At 38.8% G+C, this 19,201-nt stretch overlaps 1 protein-coding gene across 6 annotated transcripts in view; it reads left to right on the forward strand.

The window, feature by feature from the left end:
* PPP2R5E (protein phosphatase 2 regulatory subunit B'epsilon) overlaps nt 1-19,201 on the forward strand; it is a 111,575-nt gene that overhangs the window by 73,568 nt on the left and 18,806 nt on the right. For 5 of the 6 annotated variants that reach the window (XR_013346446.1, XM_077819515.1, XM_077819511.1 and 2 more), the window contains exons 4-5: nt 13,110-13,211; nt 15,437-15,529. Coding sequence is in view for 5 of the 6 variants with exons in the window: in XM_077819515.1 (XP_077675641.1) it covers nt 13,110-13,211; nt 15,437-15,529 (195 nt within the window). In the remaining variant the exon portion in view is untranslated. The remainder of the gene's footprint in view (nt 1-13,109; nt 13,212-15,436; nt 15,530-19,201) is intronic. The other variant, XM_077819514.1, reaches the window with a different exon arrangement.

Here is a 19,201-nt window from a genome sequence, read left to right on the forward strand (position 1 = left end):
TGGTAGATTAAGCACTGTTAGTTGAATAAAATGAATGTTTGTATTATCTGTGCATTATCCTACGGTGTGCTTGTAGTAGGGCTTTTTATGTTTTCAGAAGGTTAACATGTAGATTGAGACACTGACTGTTTCTATTTAAAAGGCAGATGGATGGGAAAAATGACTTTCGGTTAAATTTAAAACCTTGAATGAATTTCTGTGGTAGGTGCCTCTTCTTCCCTTTGCAAATTATAAACCCCCCACAAAACATTTGCTGTAGTGTTCATGCTTTAACCAGGATAACTTAACAGACTACCTTTTATTGACTGGATAATGAAACTCTATTGTGATACATGACTTTTAGAGCAAAATGTTCCTTTACTACCTGACTCTTAAATGCAAAATTTGTCCATAGTGCACTAGGTGTCTTCCTGAACTTTTCTATCATTACAAATTATGTGCAATGAAAAAATTAACCTGCATAGGCAAAATTAAACCCAGATCAGGACTATTCTGGCAGTCCTGGCCAAAAGGCTGCTGAACAGCACAGGAACAGGCAGAAATCTGTTGTAAATAACTAAGTCAAACATCAGAGAAATAATCACTTACCAAACAATATATCCAGAGAGCCAGATGCTGAACTCTGTTCCCGTGGTATAAATCTGAAATGATTCCATTGACTTCAATCTGGGTTTATACACATGGAAAGGGATCAGAATCGGGTTCAACGAATGTAACAGAAGTGAGAGAGCTAGTAGATAAAGCTAATCCTGGTTAAAGCTAATCTCCAAACCCTTGATATACAAGGCAAACAAAGCAAACACAGGCAGTTGTTGAGGAATCCTTTTTAGGTGTAGGTGCTAGCAGTCAGACTTACCGTAATTGTGAATTTCTTCATTTTCATTAGCTTTGCTTATGATTAGTAGTGGACCCTGGCCTCAAAATACAGATCCAATTTCAAATGTTCCCAAGTTTAAAGGCTGGTTGAATCAGCAGATGTATTGCAAATCTGTACTCTTTAGTATTAACATTTTTTAAAATAACTTGTTTTGTGTATTTTCTCTGTAGTTTTTTTGGAGAGAAAAAATCAGATTGGATTTACACAATATCAAGTTTAAATAAAATAAATAAAACCATACAATTTTCCAAAAATGGATAGCGACAAATTTTGGCTACAGTATTCATCTTAACATCATTTTAGAAAGTTTGTGACAACAAGTTAAGAAATATCAATGTGCCAGAGTCATTGCCTGAAAGATTGCAGTGCTAAAATTACAAAAGTACACAAAGACTGTTTTGAAATCACCTAAGAACTCCTGTACTCCTGAACTTCATTTTTTAAAAGTGTTTTTTTCAGGAATAAAATGTTACTACAAAGCTAGGATCCTCTGAACCTAAATATGGATTTGTAATGGAAGTCCCGAGATAGCTTTAACTAACTGCAAAGTTACCCAAGGCATTTATGAGATATTGAAATGTACAGAAGATGTAGCTATAAAATACAAATTTGAAGAAGTAATTTTAAATATCTGCTTAAGGATTGTCAGGTGATATTGGCAGTAGAAGCAAGAAAAGAAAAGAAAACAACATGGTCACACAGAACCTAACCCTTTCACTCATTTTATTTGTTTTAAATATAATTGACAGCAAATTGATTAGTTGGATGCCAGTCACTCAGTACTTGTTAAAGAAGCATCCTCAGCTTCAAATCAAGTTGTTTTCAGACAGTGGGTTATAAGTAGTTTCAGCTACTACACCTGCTCCTGAGTTTTCCTACCAATTTTTGTGGTTTTAGAATAACATTTAGAATGTTTTTTCTTTCTGACTCCTGTTCGTGTGGGTCATTTGCTCAGCCCGGGAAACTGACTACCTGATTATACAGGAGATACGATGAAACTATGTACAGCTGTTAAATGAGCAAAATAAACAAACTGGAAAAACAAATTAGAAAAACACTTGGTGCTTCTTTGAGTAATTGTCCCTATTGTATTCTACTGTGAGGTAAGCATGCGTACTGTGCGCCTGAGCCAGAGAATTTGAAAGTAGTGTCCATGGTCCGCGCATGCACCTTGTGTCTTTGACCGAGGGGATAAAGGGTGGTACAGACTGATCGTCTCTTCATTTCCTTCTCACCACCACCTCGTCCAGGTTGGAATCTGGAGTGTCTGCAGCTTTGACTTCATCCTACAAACAATCAACCTAGTTGTAAATAGTTAACAGTTTTAATAGTTTAGCAGTTTTAACAGTTCTAAAAGTTTTAGTATTAGATTAGTCTCTGGAGGTTGGGGGCTGGGTGGGACAGGAGAACACCACTGTCCCCACCCCCCATACCCAGTTTGGGTACCAGACTATGCCCTGTACCCTGGGCTTCAAACTCTGAGCTTCCTGACCATGATCCTTCTCAGTCAGTGATGACCACCAATGATGCCTGTACTGCCTTGGGGAAGCTCACATTGCGGCAAGTATATGCAGATCTTGTTCTTCAGCTGTATTTGAGAAGGGCGGGAACTTTGTCTCCGCAAATACCTCATGGAGAAGGCGATGGGGCCCCAATCGGACGCAGGCTGGTGAAACCCCACCCCCATACATTTGCTTGATTCAACAAGGAGTGTGCGTCCTGCTGCAAAGTGTGACTCTCTGAATCGGGAGAATCCATCCCCACAGACCCCATGGCAGGGTCTTGTTGGAAAGCTAAGAAGCACTCTCATAAGCATGAGACTAAGTGTTCCTTAAAGTTCACTTCAAAGAAGTTGGACTTGACTGTAAGCAAGCCTACCAGCTCAGTCCATGAGGACTTAAAACATCCCTAAGTCCCAGAGGCACAGCAAGAAAGCCCACAAGCACTGGACTGCATTAGTTCCAGACTGTGTCCTGTCAGTACTCTCATCCCCGACGCCAAACTCCAGGATCCATCTGCACTGATGAAGCCCAATCACTGCCAACTCCGGATACCACCCTTCTCACCAGCTCTGTTACCCTGGACAAGCAGAGTCCCCCTCACACCGGGGAGGTCTGAATGTGGTGCCACCCCACATGATGTCTTCACCCTCCCAGATCCAGAATCCTCTCCTCCATTGGGACCCTGTGTTTCCATGGATATAATATCTCGTCAGAGAGAACCAACTGCACAGTGGAGCCTATTAAGCTCCCATATGCAGAATACACCTCCCCTCCCACAGAGCCGGAAGCAGCCTTCTGCTCAGGAGATTCAGAGCCATTGGCTGAATCGCTCTTCCCTTACCATATTTATCCTCCACCACCCAAAAGACCTGCACAGTTTCAGGACCAACCTCAGCCTCATCTACCCCATGCCTGTCAACCACTCTTATGGGCCATGCTGGGAGCCTTGGTATCTAGTTGATCCGATCTGCTAGGGAACCACCCATTGCCTCCTCTCTAAGGGGATGCTCAGGTCTACTTCCAGATCCGACAGAGGAGGAAGAATATTACACTCTGGTTCTACTGGAACCAGCAAGATTGCCATAATCATTCCCATATGAAACGGAAATTTCTGCACCCCCTCACCTCCATGACTTCAGGCGGTTCCAGGACCTTCTCCATAGAATTTCTGAAGAGCTTCAGATTCTCCTTAAGGTGGTCCAGGACTCCTAGCACAAACTCTTAGCCATCCTGCACACCTCCAGAACTAACAGAATAGTTCTCCCTGTTAATGAAGCTATGCTGGAGCCAGGTAAGACAGTTTGGCACACGCCTGACCCTGCCACCTCCACAGCAGGCTCAGCATCTCAATCTCAGCCTCTGGTTGGACGATATTTTTTTTTATGGGAGCTTGATAGCTGCGAAATACTAAGCCCAACACCTTCCAATCCCAGAACACCGTTCTGGGGACTTCTGGCATGCTCTTTCAACAGCTGGAGTGCAGTACAGACAAGTGGGTGCTGAATGTCATCCACTCTGGCTGTATGATAGAGTTTGCGTTCCTACCTCTCGTGAAACCCCTCCGCCCCATCCCTCTTCAGGGACCACTCTTACGACAGTATTCTTACATGAGTTGAACTTCCTACTGCAGCAAGGAGCAATAGAACTTGTTCCTCCACAATACCAAGGGGAAAGGTTTTACTTAACCTACATTCTAATACCCAAAAAGAAGGGTTGTTGGAGACCAGTTCTTGATCTCCACTATCTGAACTGCTTCATTCGCAAACTCAGATTTCGCATGGTCATATTGGCAGCAATAATTCCATCTTTAAAAAAGGGCATATGGTTCATAACTGTCAATAGGAAGGACACCTACTTTCACATAGGTATTCAACCCTCCCACAGATGCTTTCTCAGATTTATCTGACTATTTTCAGTAGAGTACTCCCCTTTGGAATAGTAACCACCCCCAAAGTCTTTACCAAGGTATTCTCAGTTGTAGTGGCCCATGTCAGATGTCATGGCTTCATTGTCTTCCTGTACCTCAGCGACATGGCTTCTTGTTGCAAAGTGCTGCATGTACTGCCTTGGGGAAGCTCACATCGCGGCAAGGTGCAGTAGATGCTGATTGTTCCCCAGGTATACTCGAGAAGGGTGGGAACTTTGTCTCCGTAAATTCTTCATAGAGAAGGCCAGGAGGCCCCAATCGGACCCAGGCTGGGGAACCCCCCAGTACATCTGCTTGATTCAGCAAGGAGTGCTTTTCCTGCTGCAAAGTGCAACTCCATGATGCTACATCTTCTCTCTTCATTGGGAGTCTGCATAAATATAGAAAAATCTGTTCTCGCCACCACATAATCTCTGGACTTCATCGTGACAACCCTAAATTCTATCACTGCAAAAGTGTACCTGCACGTAGACAGGTTCCAGACCATGAACTATATCATAGTTCATGTCACAAGTAGCCCTCGAGTACCGGTCAAAACGCATCTGTCTCTACTCAGTCACATAGCAGGCATTACTTTCAAATTCACTGGCTCAAGGCACATGGTGTACATGGTTAACCCACAGTGGAATACAGATAGGACCATATATCTTGAAGAAACTCCTGTTACAGGTAAGTAACTAGCTCTTACAGTTACTGTAACTTTAATTGTTACAATTAGGGCTGTCAAGAGATTAAAAAAATTAATCACGATTAATAGTGCAATTAAAAAAATGAATGCACTCTCAAACAACAATAGAATGCCATTTATTTTAAATATTTTTGGGTGTTTACTACATTTTCAAATATATTAATTTCAGTTACAACACAGAATACAAAGTGTACAGTGCTCCCTTTATTTATGATTACAAATATTTGCACTGTAAAAAAACAAATTATTTTTCAGTTCATCTCATAAAAATTCTGTAGTGCAGTCTCTTTATCATGAAAGTTGAACTTACAAATGTAGAATTATGTACAAAAAAACTGCATGCAAAAATAAAACAATGTAAAACTTTAGAGCCTACAAGTCCACTCAGTCCTACTTCTTGGTCATTCAATCACTCAGACAAACAAGGTTGGTTACAATTTGCATGAGATAATGTTGTCTGCTTCTTGTTTACAGTATCATCTGAAAGTGAGAACAGGCGTTCGCATGGCACTGTTGTAACTGATGTTCCAAGATATTTACATGCCAGATGCGCTAAAGATTTATATGTTCCTTCATTCTTCAACCACCATTCCAGAGGGCATGCTTCCATGGTGATGATGGGTTCTGCTTGATAACGATCCAAAGCAGTGTGGACTGGTGCATGTTAATTTTCATCATCTGAGTCAGAGGCCACCAGTAGTAGGTTGATTTTCTTTTTTGGTGATTTGGGTTCTGTAGTTCCCACATCAGTGTGTTGCTCTTTTAAGACTTCTAAAAGCATGCTCCATACCTCGTCCCTCTCAGATTTTGGTCGGCACTTCAGATCCTTAAACTTTGGGTCGAGTGCTGTAGCTATTTTTAGAAATCTCACGTCGGTACTTTCTTTGTGTTTTGTCAAATCTGCTGTGAAAGCATTCTTAAAACGAACATGTGCTGGGTCATCATCCAAGACTTCTATAACATGAAATATATGCATAATGCAGGTAAAACAGGGCAGAAGACATACAATTCTCCCCTCAAGGAGTACAGTCATAAATTTAATTCATGTTGTGTTTTTTTAACGAGCATCATCAGCATGGAAGCATGTCCTTTGGAATGGTGGCCAAAGCATGAAGGGGCATACAAATGTTTAGCATATCTGGCATGTAAATACCTTGCAATGCCTTCTACAAAAGTGCCATGCGAATGCCTGTTCTCACTTTCAGATGACATTGTAAATAAAAAGCAGTCAGCAGTATCTCCCATCAATGTAAACAAACTTGTTTGTCTTAGCGATTGGCAGAATAAGAAGTAGGACTGAGTGGACTTGTAGGCTCTGAAGTTTTACACTGTTTTGGTTTTGAGTGCAGTTATGTAACGAAAAAAAATCTGCATTTGTAAGTTACACTTTCATGATAAAGAGATTGCACTTCAGTACTTGTATGAGATGAATTGAAAAATACTATTTCTTTTGTTTATCATTTTCACAGTGCATATATTTGTAATAAAAAATAATAATATAAAGTGAGCACTATGCACTTTGTTTTCTGTGTTGTAATTGAAATCAATATTGAAAATGTAGAAAAACATCCAAAAATATTTAATAAATTTCAATTGGTATTCTATTGTTATAAGTGCGATTAATCACAATTAATTGACCGCCATAGTTACAATCATAGCTAAAAAAATGAAGTATGATTTTGAAGTACAAGGTAGCTCTTTAAATGTTTAAATCCAAACTATAAGTGTATCGGTATGTAAGTGTAACGAGAATCTTCCTTTTTTCAGTTTTTTTTAATTTCATTTTATCAAGTGTACTGGCTTAAATGGAAGTATTTTTTTTCCCTACAGCTATTTGCAGTTTGAAATCTGAGAGAACATATGTCTTGTAATATGACCTAATTTCTCAAGATCATGCAACTCCAAACTTAGTCACTTTACCATATGCTAGTTGCACAGCAGATAGCAAGGTGTTCCATCACTTAGTCATAATAGTGAAAAAATAAATAGTAAAGTTTGAAAAGTGTAGTTATTTGTGTGGACTGATGCAAACATTATGAAAAGGTTCACAATCTGTTAAGTACTGTGGCTCTTTCCCAACAAGTTATGGGCTTATCCAGTCAGAATGGCTTCAGAAATTTGTAATATATATGTACAAGTTACTGTGTACATGCTATATTTATATATTTTGGGGGGTCTGTCTCCCATTTACAACAGGGGATGATAACGAGAGAAGATGTAAATTACCCAATCACTAATGGGAGAATTTAGACCCCTATATGTTTCTCCCTCAATGACAGTATATTTAGGGGTCTGTTTGGTTTACTTAGTCCGAACTCCCTTTTCACTTCAGGATAAAATTTGGCATGCACCCAATTTAGAAAAAAAGAAGTACAAGGTATTGAAATAAATGGAAATTGAGCTCAGTCTGAAGTTTTAGTTACAGGTACAAGCAATAAGTTTGGGGAGAACTTTGGACACTGTATGCCATGCTCTAGTTTGGTGCGGGGGGTGGGGGTGGGGGTGAAGGAGACTTCTTTGAAAAGGTTTGGGGTTTTTTTGTTTTGGGTTTTTTGCAGGCATTCAGCCCTAACTTCAGACAGGTTCTGTTTGGTATTTAAAAAGTAATTTCAAATACAAATATCTTGGTAAAATCTTGCAATGTATTGCCTATTAATATATATTCATAGTTACGTTGCAGTGGTTGATCAGCATTGATTGATTTTGGAGTAGAGCTGGTCAATATATTGTCAATTTCTAAATTAGAAAAAAAAATCGGGAACATTTTTTATTTTAAATTTACTCCCCCGCTTTTCCCCCCAGATAAGTGTTTGCTGGAATTTAAAAAAGAAAGGAAAAAATGATTATGGTGAGGGATATTGGAAAAAGTTTTGAAACAGATTTTCCCTTTTCTTCCCCATGCAGCTCTACTTTGAAGCCATTCTACTGTATTGTCAAAGATCTATATCTCAACAGTTCCAGACTAATAAGCAGGCTGTGAATTGATGCTACATGTAAATGAACCGTTACACTGTTTTGTGATTCATGCAGTAGTATTCTTCATTCTTTCAGTTGCCTGCATTTCAATCCTTTGTGTGATACCTTGAAGAAGTACAGTATGTTCCAAGGATTGATGCACTTCAGTGCCCCCACGGCATTGATTTTAAAAAGGAGGTGCCTACTGTAACCGTTCACATTATCTTTTTAAACTTATGATTGCTTTTGGACATCAGTTTAATGACAATTGGAACTCTTCACCATCAGGATAACTTGTCTGTCTGTTCTCTTGACCAAGACATCTACATTTTGCCTCTGTTTATAACATCAACTTCTTCATTCCTAATGTGGACAAGAAAAATTAAAGGGAACTTCACATCTTTTTCAGTTGTGGTTGTACCTTTACTTTAACTTACTCTTACCTACTCTCTTTCTTGCATGCACAAGTGGATTTGGATGCATTTTATGTATGTGGCACTCAGCCTTTACTTGGACTTTACAGTATATGCTTATTCAAAAATAATTTTGCTTTTGTAATAAGCTTACAATATTCGGGTGCCAGTTTGTTGGCCTTTAACTAGTTGTGGCTAAAACCTTTTTCTCCCACTTCTTGCTCCAGCAGTCAGCACAGATAAATGCGTCAATATTTGTTTTCCCTTTTAAAAGGTCCAGGCCCTGTATGCATAGGACTTAGACTTACTTCATTTCCTACAGATCAGACCTTTGTATCTAGCTTTTGATTCTGAAATATAGTACTTTCTCTTTTAACTTACCATTATTTTTAAAAAGTTAACATTTGCTGTTCACTGGTAATGGGAAGAAATGTGCACTCAGTCTTGCCTAGTCTCTTTTCCAGTCGCCAGTTAATTTTAGAGTTCTGAGATAGGTTACTTGTATTCTCTTTCAAAAATGTGAATTCAGCACCCAAATAGTTATTTTATGCTCTCAAACTCTACCCATTGCTTGTCCTCATCACATCAAGTACTAAAGAATAATAAGACAGTGAGCACCCATTTTTTTGTAACCCTGTTTATGGCTTCCATGTACTCGGAATAGATTGTAATTTTTCAGTACAAGTGTTGCATACAATATTTAGAATTGTGCAGATGCTTTGTCAACAGTGGTTCAGTAAGTACTTCCCCAGTAGTGTGGTATGTTGCCCACAAATGTGGGTTTGTAATGGAAATACTGGCATAAATAGTTATACTAGATAACACTGCAATAATAAATTTATGAATAATAATTAAATGATTCCATCTTGACATGCAACTTTGATAAATGAATGAATTGCTTTGACTCGATATATAAAGTTTGACATGTGTGAGCATGTTTTGAATAATAAAGAAGAATGCAGCTATCTCGATGAGGTCTTGATCACTCTTTGGAAACCTAGCATCATTCGGTATAACTAAAATGAGATCTTAATTTAAGTAAAATTAGTTGGATATTAAATATCCCATGATCCATGAAATTTAAATTGCTTTGCCTTTAACAATAGTATGTTAATAAGGAAATGCTGTTGTGTCAGAACTGAGAAAGTTTATTGATTCAATGTCTGTACAGAAATCCTTTTTAAAAAAAGACAGTTATCCAAAGAAAGGGCAGTTGTCCATCCTTAGAGGTTTTTAAGGCCCAGCTTGACAAAGCCGTGGCTTGATGATTTAGTTAGTGTTGGTCTTGCTTTGAGGAGTGGATTGGACTAGGTGACTTCCTGAGGCCTCTTCCAACCCTAATATTCTATGATTCTATGATATGTCTAAATAAGTTGTATAATTTTTTAGCTTAACATAAGACTGGTCATACTGGGTCAGACAAATCATCCATCTTGCCCAGTATCTTGTCTTCCAGCAGTAGCTGATGTTAAATGCTTCAGAGGGGATGAACAGAAGATGGCAATTTATCGAGTGACCCATCCCCTGTTGTTCAGTCCCAGCTTCTAGTAGTTAGAGCAGAGATGGACAACTTGCAGCCCATCAGGGTAAGCTGATTGCGGGCCGCAAGATGTTTTGTGGATGTAGACTGTCTGCAGACACGGCCCCCCTGCAGTTCCCAGTGGCGGCAGTTCGCCGTTCCCGGCCAATGGGAGCTGCAGGAAGCAGCGGGCCGCTCGTCTGCAAAATATCTCACGACCCGCAGTCAGCTTACCCTGATGGGCCACAAGTTGCCCACCACTGAGTTAAAGGTTTAGGGACACCGAGAGCATGGGGTTGGTGTCCCTGAAATTGGCTAATAGCCATTAATGAACCTATCATCCATGAACTTAACTAACTCTTTTTTGAACTGTTAGTTTTGAATCTTAGTTTAAAATAGAACTTGAATGTAATACGTTGACTAAAATGATGGGATGATTACATCCCATTCATTGAAATCAGTGGAGTTACATTAGTTGGACCAGTGTATTTAGATCACAGATTTATTATTAGTTAGTTAAAAATATGACGTGAATTAAGGACCTAATTGATTTTTTTAATTTGTAATTTATTATTTAATCAAAGCAGAGGTTGAAAATAGATCAGCTACTCTGATTGTGTATGTGGTCTCATGAGTCTGATTAGAATCTAAAACCTATTTCAGTTTATTTCTGTTTGCAAATCTTTGTCTGAATACAGAGAATTAACATTCTCTAAAAGGAACTGACTGAGAAATGGCAAAATGCATTTGTGAGGGGTGTTCATTCAAATAGGACTAGTGAGCTATCAGCCCAGAGAGAAGTAAAACTGTTGAGTCCTATCAGGGTATCAATGGAAAGGGTAACACAGGAATTCTGGCTTCAAAGTGGCAGTTATAAGAAGCAACACAGACCAACTTCTGATGATTTCTGTTCCTTATTGGTGCTCTAACTCTTGCTGACTTGAGGCATTTAGTAAAACCTCCAGTAGGCCTTTGTCTTGGCCTAATTTGTAAATGTTGTTGTAAGGTTTTTAAAATAATCGTACTTATTTAACTCTTGCTTTCTTGGGTCTGATGATAAATCTGATCAACTAAAATATAGATTAAATTTGCAAAGAATTTTGCTTATTTCTTACAAATGAACTTACAGAAGAATTATCTATCACTGCTGACTTTCTTTTGTTGTGCTACCATCCCATTCTGGTCCAGGTCGTGGGAAGGCTAGGATTTTTCAACTTTAAGTATTAATTAAAAATGCTCCAGCATATAGTATTGCAGTATCCCAAATGGCCAGCACCCAGGCACCAGTAAAGAAATTTCTCCTTTTTTATATCCTGAACTGATCCGCAGGGGTTTATCTTCTTCCTTTGCCTTGTACACAGTTACAGAGAAACAACTCTCAGCGCTGGTTATATCTTCCATTAACTGCTAATCTGCTCCCTTTCTAGCTGTGTGACTGTGTCTGATGTTAGATACAGTAGAGAGAGAGAGAGAGAGAGAGATTTCAAAAATCTTCCTGAGAGGGCAGGACTACAATACATGTCTTTCTGCTTACCTGGAGTATCTATTTGATTTATGATCCAGATGAGACTGGAAACTGTGTCATGGAGGACCTTGTAAGTGAACAGTACCAAATTGAACTTAAAAAACAATAACCCCTCTGTCCCTCCAAAAACAAACCCCCAAAACTCACATGGAGAACAGCTCATGATAAATGCTAGTAACCAGTTAGCAAGTATACACTGAATCCAATATCTATCGTCACATAACAGGGTGCACGCTACTAATCGCCACATCTGTCAATGTTGAATGCCATGTGTCTGGAAGCAGAGATTTGTGTATACCATAAAAGCTTCAGTAAAAGTCACTGTGCTTCACTATTACTGTAGCAAAACACACCCTCTTGTGGTGAGAAGAAGAAAGTCCAATCATAAGCCCACCAGTTTCCTCTGTTCCACACTTTCACTCGCTTTATTAATCCTTCTCCCTCAATTGTTATTGACACTCCCTTTTTCTTCTTTGTCCTGTTTACAATGAGTCTCTCTCGCTGTCTTGCACCGTTTTAGCCTTCCTGCTTTTTCCCCTTGTTCCACTTTCTTTTCTTTTTTCGTAGTTACATCTTTTACTAGTACCTCCTATAATTTGTGAACTGAAGTGTAGTTCATGCTGCTTTTAACAACGTATTGATTGTTTTTAGGCTTTTGACATTAAAGTAACTCTGCATGTTAAATTACCAGTATGCTGAAAATATAACTTGCAGATCTACTTTTGAAACTTTCTTCTGATTTATCACAGGTCGCTGAATTACAAGAGTAAAAAGCTAGGTACAGAGACAAGAATGTTGAAGAAAGATTCATTGTGCATTTCAAAACCTTCAACAAAACCTCTGCTTAGTTTATCTAAAGAGGATAAAGGGGACTAGTGGGAGTCATGTATAGACTGGATCAGGACATAGCATGCTGCTGTTTTCACCTATTTGATAACCCAGTTAGGTCTGGGATGAACACCAAAGTTTGCAATTTATCTTAGCTGTTGTACAAAGTTATACACCAGAAAAGCTGCCTCAGTAAGCCAGGCAGTCTCAGCAAAGCACTTCTAATTAGGTTTAAGTAGACCAAAACCTCCATGAACTAAAATATGTGATAAGTGACAAGCAAATAGTATTTATTGCTCCCAGTTTGTGCCAGATATACAACTTAGTACTAAGTGTGCAGAGACATTAGAAACTATGCCAGGTGCTGACAGGTGAGACTCCCTGGCACATCCCACTAATATTCTCTCTGTGTGAAGGAAAATAACAAGGTTATATGCAAACCCTCATATCTTTACGCCTGCTCATAGCGCATTCCTATTGATTCTAAATACCCATGCCCTAGATCTTTCAGATTAGTGCCCTTTGTTTGAATTTTGCTCAGCTGGGCTGGGAGTAAGGAGATGAAGGGCTCTTCAAGGGAGAAACAGATACAGTCAGTGAAAGGGCAGCCTGTGAGGTGCTCTTGGAACACCATTGTGAAGAAGGGAAAAAGTTTTTAAGGAAGAGGAGACCATGGCAGGCAACAAGTTTATTAGGTTACCTAGTACTGCACAATTTCTAATGTGAATTAAGCAAAGTAAATGCTGCCAAACTGACATCCATAGTGGATATATAGAGACTATGCATAAACAGAGTTTATACAGAGTTCTGGTGTCTGGAAATGACTATACTATTTCAGAAGCAGCTCTTAATTTTTCTTTTCTTTTGCTTTTTAGGTATCTTGCAATATATTTAGAACTCTCCCACCTAGTGACAGTAATGAATTTGATCCAGAAGAAGATGAACCCACCCTTGAGGCATCATGGCCACATTTACAGGTATTAAATATAATCTGAGAACAAATCTGTATCACTGCTTGATATGTGTTATGTTTCCCTACACCGTCTGTTAATCTGTGATTCAGATTTGAGTTGGTTCATAAGATGCAGAAATCATTGTTCTACCTTCTTAACACTGCTCTTTACTACAGCTGGAGTACCTATGAAGATAGAAGAGCCTTTGTAATGTTTTCAGGGCCTTTCTGATCAAGTCAGGGACTTAAATTCAGCTCAGGACTGAGAGTGGCCCGCATTTTCCTGTTCTCCTTCACTGCATTAAAAAAAATTATTGTGAAGAATTGCACCTGTGCTGCACTTGTACACAGTACTTCTTAGCAGCTTCAGCAGGAGCAGTGGAATTAAACTAATGTCATCCTAGTCAGTTTTGTTCTGCTGGGCCATTAGAAAATTGCTACTATGCAGAAGAAGCATACATGAGCACTTGTTGCTAGTCGGGAGGATGGGGGAGAATAGAAATGTTAGTCTCCTTCCCTTTTCCTTCCTAACAATATATAGCCTTGCCTTCAGGAATTCAGAGCAGAGCATACTCTCTCTGCTATACATCCTCCTTTTGGGATGTATAAGAATGCCTTCAAATATCAATGCCAAATATCTTTAGCATACAGGAAAACAAACTCATTTCACAGAGAGGGTCAGAAGCTACTGGACCAGATTCAACCCTGGCAGAAGTAGGTCTATTTTCTATTGCTGTCAACAGGGACTATGTCCATTTATGCCACAGGTAAATTGGCTTCTCCTCTCTTCAGTTTAGAACAAGTCAGAGCTCGAACACCAGAGAGAGAGAGAGGAATCTGGGAGTTGCTATAAGTACAAGGGTATGATTGATCTCTACCTAGAGTAAGGAACTGGTTTGAAACTTTTATGCAGGGCCCCAACTCTGCCTATGAGAGATTTGATAAGTCACACAATATTCTCCTCCCAGAATTTAGAAACTGTCTCCTTTCTCTTTTTGTACTTAAAATCTCACAAAAATACTATCGTGTATTAAATCCCTTGGGGTGGTGAGTGCTGTACGGACACAGGACAAAAAGACAGTTCTGGCCACAAAGAGTTTACAATCTAAGTATAAGTCAAGACGACAGATGGCAGAGTACAAGGAAACAATGAGACAATATTGGTCAGCATGATAGGGAGGGGAGTGGCTATGGATTTTCTTAGAAAATAGATGGTTTACAGAGTAAAACTAACCTTGTTACTTGTCAGGGAGTTGATAGAAGTGCTTTCCTGTTGACCTACTGTTGAATTATATGGAGTTCTTGCACTTTTCCTTACCTCCGACCTCCCTGTTTCCTTTTAGAAGCATTTAGAAGAAATCAATCTTCTCAATAAGGCAAAGCAGCCACTATGATGTTATAGGGGAGTTTGCATGGAAAAGCCGTAGATTCCTTTAAAATTAATTTTTAGCTTGCCTTTTTCCCTCAACACCAATATTTATCCTTTCAAAAACTGGAAGGGAGCACATTTTAAAATGGTTGGTCTCCTAGGAAAGGTTTGATAGGGAGAATTGACAGCAGTCTACAACTCATCTGTCTACTGGCAGATCATAGCTGCTTTCCTAAGAGAGCTAGATAATATCTGTTGCACTTTGCTTCCTTTTGCCTTGTTATATACTATCTGAATGGGTCTGGTCAGTTGCAGTCCCTTCTGAATTGTATAGGCAGAGATGGACTTCTGTGAGAGCAAGTATCCCCAGCCCAGGGGCTAATTCTCAGCGAGTTGGAGACTCCTGATTAAATCTCATTCTACATTAGTCTGTAGTGTTTCAATCTATAGCAGAATATTACAGTGAACAGTTTCTAATTACTATTAAATGTTTCCATACTGTTTCACCAACCCTCTCAAAATCATAATGACTTTATTTTGTATGATTTCAGGAGTCCAGAGGACAGTGAGAATGTGCTTGCCAATTACTCCAGAAAGCTGTACAACCCAATGAACAAGCATTACAGGATGATAATGCCTGTTCTTAGTGGGAGTCGAGATGAAATTCCTCTGATTAGGGTCAAATGAGCAAGATTAACACGTATGATCATGTAATTAATTCTAGCTCTAGTAACCCCTTAATAAATTTAAAAAAAAAATTCCATAAGGTCTTTCAAAACAGGCATTTTCTGTTTTAGTGCATTAGGAAAAAAAGCTGGGAAACTTTACAAATAAAAATAAAATAAAATCATAGAATAAACTGTGATTTTTGTTTCTTGCAGCTTGTGTATGAGTTTTTCATACGATTTTTGGAAAGCCAAGAATTCCAACCTAGCATTGCCAAAAAGTACATAGATCAGAAATTTGTATTACAGGTAAGCAGGCTCATTTTCTTTAAAACTGTCAGCATGCTTTTGATACTTAATATTAATGATTTTTTTATTCCTAAAACCAGTTTATTAGAAAATAGAATGTGTAACTCTTTCACCCTTCCACAATAACGGGTAAGTGGGTAACAATAAAAGAGATTCAGACTCTCAGGGGGAGGAATATCGATCCATCACAGAAGTTCAGACTAGGTGATCCACAGTGGTGCCTTCTGGTGTTGGAGTGAGACCGTCTAGCCATCATTTAATTTTGTCTCCACTTTTTTTTGTTAACTTACTTAAGAAATTTTACTTACAAGTTGTATAACTCAATTGAAGTTGTGGCAGTTTAAAAGTAAAGGTTTGGCCATACAGTGAAAAAACCTAAATAGTGTTTATAGAGTGTAAAAAAACCCTATTAAATAGAGATTGTTTATGTCTGAAATTTGACTGACTTTAAAATTGTCAAAATACCACTTTTAAAAAAGGGAAATATTTTCTCACTCTGGCTCAAGAGCTGTTTGAGAGCTGGCAGAAAGAGCAAAAGTTCATTAAGAAAACTCTTTCCTAGAGCTGTACTGAAAACACTGAAGTTGTGGTGATCATGGTGGAAATAAATCTAAAGGCCATGTTATGTTCAAGGTCTCTTAGAAACACAGGAAGGGAAGTATCAATAATGGGGAAAAAGAACTAAATTGTCAAAGAATGGAAGTTTTATCTTCAAGATGTGGTTGCCACCAGCGTGACTCAACTGGGGAGGCCATCAGTCCTGCCAATGGTAGCCAGTCTGGAGTTCTGCACCCAGTTCCCTGTCTTCCTGGTGTGCAGGCTGGTTTCCCTGTGTGTACTGCTGCATAGCTGGCAGCAGCTATAGCTGGTGCCTCTCTACTGTGGAACTAGCTTTCTTCCACACCTCAGCAAAGCTCTGTATAAATGGCAAGGCAAAGAAAACTCTGTCCCAGAAAAAGGAAAGGAAGAAGACTGAAAGTACCCTCCTTTGCCTCTTCCCTATAACTTTCTGCAGTGGGTCCATTTTGTCTTTCGTGCTTCTGTCCCCCACCATGGACTTGTGTGAAACCTCTGAATATGACTAGAAAGAGAACCTCTAGGAGGACCGAGACTTAAATAGGGGTCATGCTAGAAGTGATAGGAGATACTTTGCCTTTCTCAGATACTTTGCCTTTCCGACACATCTTCATGAATGAGTCTTTTCATCCATGATCAACAGCCTACGAAGATTCTCCGAAAAAGCTTCCCAGGAGAGCCATTCTTTCCCCTAACCCCCTCCATAGTCTCTTTCACCCCAGGGCCAAAAACCACATCATTCTTCCTTTTCCCTCCTTCCTCTCAGGTAGGAGAGTCTCCTGGAGAGAATGGGGAATAATTGCTGCTGTGATGAAGTCCCATCCCCGTTCCTTAGCAAACCCTAAGAAGGTCACTCTGAAAGACTCAGGGGTGGGGTGTGTGTATTTTAAATCCCATATCTCTTTAGAAATTCTCAAAAGCAGAGGTGAGGCTCTGCTTTCTTCCCTCCAAAGTAGTGCATCAGAGTTGATTCTGCCTTTCTGGATAATGATGAAGGAAATGTGGTGAATCTCTCTTGATTTTTATGCACATCCTGCCAAAGAACCACCTTAGAATCTATATTCTTCACGCAGACTTCCATATCTTCTGATCTCTCACCCAAAGGTAGATTCAGCAGTGGCTTCCTAACTTAAGCTAATAGACCTGCCTAAGGAGGCCAGTATCTCTCTTCATGGTTGATTGAACAGCAAGGTGGAAGAGACAATAAACAATTATTTGAGTTGGAGGCGACTCTGGTCACTACTGCAACCTATGGCTCATCTTCCTAGAGTGGCCATTCAGTGCCTTGTGGAGATCCAAGAAGAGAAAATTACTTGCTTCAAGGCTTTTTTTAGGGGATATTTGGTATGAGACTATTGTTCACAGGCTTTCCTTCTACACTTCTTTTCCCTTCAGACCTAGCCGGATCATTGTGGAGAGAATCCTGGTGCCCTACTCTCCATTCTAGAGAAACATTGCTTCTGTACTCTTGTTATATGTTTCTACCCTTACCCAGCATCCTAGGTATGCTTATCCCTCATGCTTCTTCCTCAGGACACTCTCCCTTGTCATCCTTTCGTAATGTTGCACTAGGGTGTGAATGTGATCTAAAGAAGGGTTTCGACATCTGGTCATCCATAATGGCATACCAAATGAAAGAGTGGTAACTATTAGGAGAGGGAGTTTTAAAACGAGGAATGGTACATATTTAAGTATGTATGAGACAGTATATCACAATGCCTGTTGAGAATCAGATTATTCTTGCCGTGTGGTTAGGTGATAGACTTCTTAAAAATAACTGTGTAACTTTTTTAGATAGAATGAGTATTAATTCAAATGAATGTTTTGTCTTAATCACAAGTTAGGCCTCAATTTGTAAAAAGTAAATTTTACATTTAAAATTAAGTGACTGGCCTATTAAAGCCGTATTGCACTTGCAATCGTATATTTAAGGTCAGTTTGGTTTTAGAATTATAACTTTATAAGGATTTGTTAGGTTACTGTAAGACATCTATAGAGATAGCAACTGAAACTTTTATAAAATTCAACCTGTTCAATGAATATTGTGCCATGGTAACTTTAAACTGTGACTCTTTTACTTATGTTTTCATTGCTGAATTTGTTTTTAAAATTTGAGAAACTTTAATGAAGTTATTCCTAGTGAGGAATGGCTTTAATTTCAAAATGAGAAAAATACCAGTCACTTTTGTTATGTATTTATGAACCTAGAGCTATGTCACTGGATGTTTAGAGTTTAATGTTTCATTTCGAAAGATGGCTTACATCTATTCTGAAATGTAAGGCAGAAGTTGCTAAGAGACATAACAATTAAGTATCCCCATACCCATATTTTCTGCTCTAGGTGTCTATTTAGTAATTTGTACTTCACATTTCTAGTTATAATTAGTATAAAGGTATCTCAATAATCATGCAAATTATGGAAATCGTTCAACCTGTCCTTAAAAATAACCCTTTGTTATTTTGTTAAAACCTGAAGACAAATTGGATATCATATATCAGAACATGTCTTTTTTACTATGTTTTGAGCCCTGTAATTGAAATTGATACTGACAAGCTTAAACTATGTTTCTCAAGAGGATCTATGCAATGAAACTGAAAATCTAAACATTTTGCCTGTACAACCAATTCACAGTCAGAGTTAAAATCCGATTGTATCTGCAACATTTCCAGCTATTTTCTACCTTAGGTGAAATTCTGAATTTTTTGGAAGGGTAAGACAGTTATTTATGTATGTGTAATTTTGTGGGGTGGTTTGTTTTGTTTTGCTTTTTGTTTTAGGGCAGAACTAATTCAACATAGTGATTTTGTTTATTACCTCTCTAGGGCAGCTGACAAAACTCATAGTTTCCCTCATGAAATTGTGATTGCATATCCCTCACTGCAGGGGATACTGAATTAATCATCACAAGCTACGGAACTATCCAAAGCAGTAAAAGAGTTAGGAAGCTCACATGCATCTGTCACATACTTGAATGTTCTAAACCACAAGTCTTGAACATGTACCTATCTTCACTCTCTTTTATACGCTGAATTGCACAAGGAGAGTGCTGTGATTTTTGTTGAAAAGAAAATGTGCAGTTTGTGGATGCAGAATAA

Source organism: Eretmochelys imbricata, chromosome 6 (genome assembly GCF_965152235.1).
Source record: "Eretmochelys imbricata isolate rEreImb1 chromosome 6, rEreImb1.hap1, whole genome shotgun sequence".
Taxonomy (NCBI): Eukaryota; Metazoa; Chordata; order Testudines; family Cheloniidae; genus Eretmochelys; species Eretmochelys imbricata.